This window comes from Mustela nigripes, chromosome 8, assembly GCF_022355385.1.
Source record: "Mustela nigripes isolate SB6536 chromosome 8, MUSNIG.SB6536, whole genome shotgun sequence".
NCBI classification, from domain to species: Eukaryota; Metazoa; Chordata; class Mammalia; order Carnivora; family Mustelidae; genus Mustela; species Mustela nigripes.
Window position 1 is genome coordinate 6,403,283 of NC_081564.1, and position 6,000 is coordinate 6,409,282.

At 41.5% G+C, this 6,000-nt stretch overlaps 1 protein-coding gene across 7 annotated transcripts in view; it reads right to left on the bottom strand.

Annotated features, from left to right (window-relative positions):
• CCDC62 (coiled-coil domain containing 62) overlaps positions 1–6,000 on the bottom strand; it is a 44,440-nt gene that overhangs the window by 33,662 nt on the left and 4,778 nt on the right. For 5 of the 7 annotated variants that reach the window (XM_059408318.1, XM_059408321.1, XM_059408319.1 and 2 more), the window contains exons 3-4: positions 4,595–4,761; positions 2,113–2,214 (exon numbers count right to left, since the gene is read on the bottom strand). The exons of 1 other annotated variant lie outside the window; for it this stretch is intronic. In XM_059408318.1, coding sequence (XP_059264301.1) covers positions 2,113–2,214; positions 4,595–4,761 — 269 coding nt within the window. The remainder of the gene's footprint in view (positions 1–2,112; positions 2,215–4,594; positions 4,762–6,000) is intronic. One more of the 7 variants, XM_059408320.1, reaches the window with a different exon arrangement.

Below are 6,000 nucleotides of genomic sequence, written 5' to 3' on the forward strand. Positions count from 1 at the left end.
CACGGGCCTCTTTTCCACCCCTTTATTCCAGCTTGTTAAAATGGCAGACGCCAAGAACGGATTCCCAAACTACCCAAATCAGAACCCTTTTATTGTTGAGGGGATTGTTTTAATGACAAAAAAGGCATCTGCTTGTGGAAAATTCAAACAACACCTAGAAATATAAACATACTAAATAAAGGTTCCCTCCCTCCCCCACTCACATGGAATGACTATTATTATAATAACTGTAATACAGAACAGTTCTCAGAAGCAGGTGTCACCCCTGCTTAAGGACAGCCATTTCTCCTATAGCACCATATATGCATTCCTAGGGATGCTCATCTCACACCATTTCAATTTACAGGAAAAACAGGGTTGGCAGACCAACAGAACTTCGTGATTAGACTGGTAGCTAAAAAACCCAGGTCCATTAAGTATGCAAACCTGATGAGTCTTTTCCAGCATTTTCATTAGCACTCACAGCCTCACCAGGAGTTTGCCGCAATGGAAACCAGAGTAGTTGGTAAAGCCACTAAATCGGTCACTACTTGACTAAAGACAATTCTGTAGAATTTAGTATTTTCTCTTCAATTTTAAGAAAGCTTGCCCATGACCACTTTAAAACATTAAAATGCAGGGGGAAAATCACATAGGAACTGGCATGAGGGTCCCATTATGCCTAAACCATTCCCTATTCACCAGCTGCCAAACACATGTGATAGCAGAAGAGACTGTCAGTCAGTCACTCATCATGGCACGTTAGTGGCTCTATCGACTGCCAGATTGCTAAAAGTTCCTCTCCCCATTAAAAAACAAAGAAACACTAACAAGCAGTCTGATTGTCAATGACTTTATGAGAACTAACACTGGATACCTTGGAAGAAAACAAGTTAATTCAGACATGCTAAACCATGGAGTAAGCTTTGGAGATGAGACCAAAAGTGAAGTCCTGTCTCCTCCTTCGGTGTCTTGAGGACATCATTTTAAACTTGTTTCCCTCATTTCTAAAATGTATCTTACTTTAAAAATTCATTTACTTATTTGAGAAAAAAAGTGTATGTGTGCGTGTGTGTGCAAGTGGGGGGAGGGGCAGAGGGAGAGACCCTTGGAGCAGTCTTCCCACTGACCCTGGAGCCCGACGTGGGGCTCAATCCCACAACCCACGAGATCATGACCTGAGCCAAAATCAAGTATCAGACGCTCAACTGACTGAGCCACCCAGACACCCCTAATTTTTTAAGTTTTTAAGTAATCTTCATATTCGGTATGGGGCTCAAACCCACAACCCTAAGATCAAGAGTCACATGCTCTACTACTCTAGCCAGTTACCCCTAAAGTGAGAATTTTATTTTGCTTTATTTTATTTTATTTTTAAAGATTCTGTTTGAGGGACGCCTGGGTGGCTCAGAGGGTTAAGCCTCTGCCTTCAGCTCAGATCATGGTCTCAGGGTCCTGGGATCGAGTCCCGCATCAGGCTCTCTGCTCAACAGGAGTCTGCTTCTTTCTTTCCCTCTGCCTGTCATTTCCTCTGTTTGTGCTCTTTCTGGGAAATACATAAATAAAATCTTAAAAAAAAAAAAAAAAGATTCTGTTTGAGAGTGAGTGAAATCACGTGAGAGAGATTACAAAGGGAGGGAGAAGCGGACTTGCTGCTGAGCAAGGAGCCCGATGTGGGACCCAATCCCAAGACCCTGGGATCATGAGCTGAGCCGAAGGCAGACGCCCAACCGACAGAGCCACCCAGGCGCCCCCAACTAAAATAAGAATTTTATTTTATTTAATTTATTTTTTTTTTAAGATTTTATTTATTTATTTGACAGAGAGATCACAGTAGGAGAGAGGAAGGGAAGAGATCACAGAGAGAGAGGAAGGGAAGCAGGCCCCCTGCTGAGCAGAGAGCCCGATGTGGGACTCGATCCCAGGACCCTGAGATCATGACCTGAGCCGAAGGCAGCGGCTTAACCCACTGAGCCACCCAGGCGCCCCTAAAATAAGAATTTTAAAAGAGACAGTAACGTTGGTAGCGCTACCATCTGATTTGCAAACGGACTTGAGGAAGATAATGTACGTGACTACACTTATAAAGTACAAAGTGCCCTGGCAAATGAAGGGATCATTATTTTGAATTACCTTTAGCTTTATCATTGTAGTGAGAGCCTGTTCTCGAGCTTGTAATTGTCCTACCTGGGCAGAAAGTTCCACTAATGTGTTGCTGAGGTTTTCGTTTCTAGCCTACAAGGGAACAACACATAAAACACTAACTGAGTCATTTAAAAGCTTTCATTACTATCATTACTTTCATTAGTATCATTTCATTTCATTTAAAAGCTTTCATTATTTCATTACTTTCATTACTACCATTAGCCACAGTCTGTGCACATTCTGTTTTGTTTTAACGTTCATTTAGTGACAAAGTGGGCCAAGTAAGCAGTCATCAAAAAGAAATACAAATATCTCTCTCCATTACCTCTGGCATCCTCTCCAAGCTTATGTTTGCCCTACTGAATCATATTGGTTATGCTTACAAATGTCTATTTCCCAATCTCTTTTATGTTTAACTCTAGGTTGGCAAAAAGGAAATGAACAAAAATTGGATTAGTAAGAAATTTACTTTACTGAAATAAAGTGAACATCTATGTGCGCGCGCACGTGTGTATACATAAAGTGTTTACTCTATGTTGAAAGACCTTCACTTCATACTGGGGTATTCCCATGTATCAGGTTTTTTGCAGGTTTTTCTGTTTTGTTTTGTTTTTTTTTAAAAGATTTTATTTATTTATTTGACAGACAGAGATCACAAGTAGGCAGAGAGGCAGGCAGAGAGAGAGAGAGAGGGAAGCAGGCGGGGCTCGATTCCAGGACCCTGAGATCATGACCCGAGCCGAAGGCAGCAGCCCAAACCACTGAGCCACCCAGGCGCCCCTGTTTTGTTTTGTTTTAACCACAGAACTACGTAAGATATTTACTGGTTGGAAAAATAAGAATAATGAGGCTTTTAAGATAGTATCTTCGTGAAGGAAATTTAAATACATGTTACTAAGTAAAAGAAGCCAATCTGAAAAATCTGTATTCCATATGACTCCAACTATATGACATTCTGAAAAGACGGAACTAAAAAGGTGACTGGTTCCAGGGGTTGGGAGAGACAAGGATGGAACACAGGATTCTTAGGGTAGTGAAATTACTCTGCACAATACTACAATGGTGGGCACATGTGATTACCCATTTGTCAAAACCCACAGAATATACAAACCAAGAGTGACCCCTAATGTTAAACTATGACTTTGGGTGACAATGATGTGCTAACAGATTCACTAACTATAACAGATCTACTCCCACGGTGCACAATGTGCATGGTTGGGGGGAGACTGTGTTTGGTGGTGGAGGCGGGGGGTAGAGAAGAAATGTATGCATTCCACTCTGTTTTGCTGTGAATATAAAGCTGCTCTAAGAAATAAAGTTTACTAATTTAAAAAAATAATAAAAATAATAAAAAAATGTTCTTGCTAGGAACTGAATTGCATCCCCCACAAAACGCGTATGTTGAAATCCGAACCCTCAATATGGTGTTATTTGGAGATGCTCCTTTGAGAGAGAGTTAGGTGCGAAAGAGGTCATGATGTGATTAGTATCCTTATAAGAAAAGACACCAGAGATCTTGCTCATTCTCTCTCTCATACATTTCCTTTTTTTTTTTTTCAAAGGTAAGCTCTATGTCCAATGTGGGGCTTGAACTCACGACCTCAAGAACAAAAGTCACATGCTCCACTGACTGAGTCAGGCAAGTGGCCCCTACATTTCCATTTTTTTTTTAAGATTTTATTTATTTATTTGACAGACAGAGATCACAAGTAGGCAGAGAGGCAGGCAGAGAGAGAGAGAGGAGGAAGCAGGTTCCCCGCTGAGCAGAGAGCCGGATGCAAGGCTCGATCCCAGGACCCTGGGATCATGACCTGAGCTGAAGGCAGAAGCTTTAACCCACTGAGCCACCCAGGTGCCCCTACATTTCCATTTTTTAATTCAACATACAAATAGTTTACTTATTTTATAGCTAGAAACTGTCTAGAATAATAGTCTGAAAAAATAAAAAAGGCATTTTATGAAACCAGCATAATATGAAGGCTAGAACAACAAAAATATGGCTCTGTGCCGCTCATAAAACATGAGTTCAAAAAACACCTGATGACCAGTTAGAAATGAGAAGTGAAAAATTCAGTCTTACAGATTTTATTCCCAATATGCCACTCAAATGATGTAGATACTGTTTATCGTATCAGAGAAGGCCCGTTTAGAAAGCATCACGTGAAGCTACCAAAACCCGATGCTATTCGTCTGACTTTGAGAAAGGCTTTCTAAAATAACCCGTTGTTCATAAAGTCATGGATGCTCCTAGTCCAAATGGGCTGACTGTCACAAGAGGTAGTAATGAAGGTCATTTCTCAGACAACACAGCCCTGCGCAGCCAAAGCCGTACAGTCAACACAAACCTTGTGTTCAGATGGATGGATTGACTTACACACACACACACTTCAACGGAAACATTTAAATCTAATTTCTTGATAACCTGTAACAGAATTTGGGCTAGCGAAGCTTATCACAAAATAAAACCAACCTCGAGGTCTTCAGAGAGGAGAGAGGAATGGGTTGCCTTTTGAGCCATTTCCTGAAGCTGTAGCTGAGTCTTCTGAAGAACCGCCTGGCATTCAATTTGATTCGATTCAAGGATTTTTACCTTCTTTGTGAGTGACCTGATTATTTCAGTTCTTTTATGTAGTTCACCTGAGGGAAATGTCATCGATGACTACCTTTTGATCAGACTGGAAGCTAAAATGCATTTTCAAACACACAATTAAAAGGTTAAGTGTGCTAAATAATTTTTTAAAGGATAATTCTTTCTTAAGAATGTATTATGGAATGCACCATACTGGACCCTAGCCAAGAAACAGAAGAGTCAGCAACCCTGCCCCTGGATGTCACTTCCTAAGCACGATGTCTCCAATTCTCACCTTCCCAACCACCGTCTGCTAATCATTTGCCTGCTTTTTAATTACAGTGTTGCCACCTATGACCACATCCCTTAAAAGTTCGATTTTAGCCATATATAATTGGGACCATACTCTATGAGTTCTTCCATTGATTCACTCACATTGTTGTACGTGACTGGTATTTGTGCACTGATGTTACTACATGATACCCCATTATAGGACTACGCCAAAATGTATTTACTACCACTGGTGGTCACTTGGGTTGTTTCCACTTTGCAGCTGTTATGAACAACACTGCTCTGAATATTCTTATACGTGTATCTTGGTGCATGTTTGCAAGTTTCTCTAGAGGCTTGCTACTCCAATGGGGTCCTTGACCCAGCAGCATTGACATTACCTGGTTAATCTGTCAGAAAAGCAGACTCAGGCCCCAGACCTGTTGTATCAGAATCTACATAGTAAGATCCTTAGGTCAATCACATGTACTCTGAACTGTGCATATATTCCTAGAAGTGGAAATCCTGGGCCATGACTAGGTGTAACTTTAACTTTACAGGATACTGTCAAATGATTTTCCAAAGTAGCTGTACCAACTGACACTCCCACCAGCAAGGAGAGTCTTCCCTTGGCTCTACAACACCCGCTACCTTTACATATACCTGGTAATTTTTGCCAGTGTGAAGCGTAAATGGTAGCTCATTGTGGTTTTAATTTGCATTTCCCCACTTATAATGAGAATGAGAATCTTTTTTCTAAGTAGGCTCCATGCTGGGCTTGGAGCTCCAACACAGGGCTTGAACTCATGACCCTGGCATCAAGACCTGAGGTGAAATGAAGAGTCAGATATTGGGGCGCCTGGGTGGCTCAGTGGGTAAGCCGCTGCCTTCGGCTCAGGTCATGATCTCAGGGTCCTGGGATTGAGTCCCGCATTGGGCTCTCTGCTCAGCAGGGAGCCTGCTTCCCTCTCTCTCTGCCTGCCTCTCCATCTACTTGTGATTTCTCTCTGTCAAATAAATAAATAAAATCTAAAAAA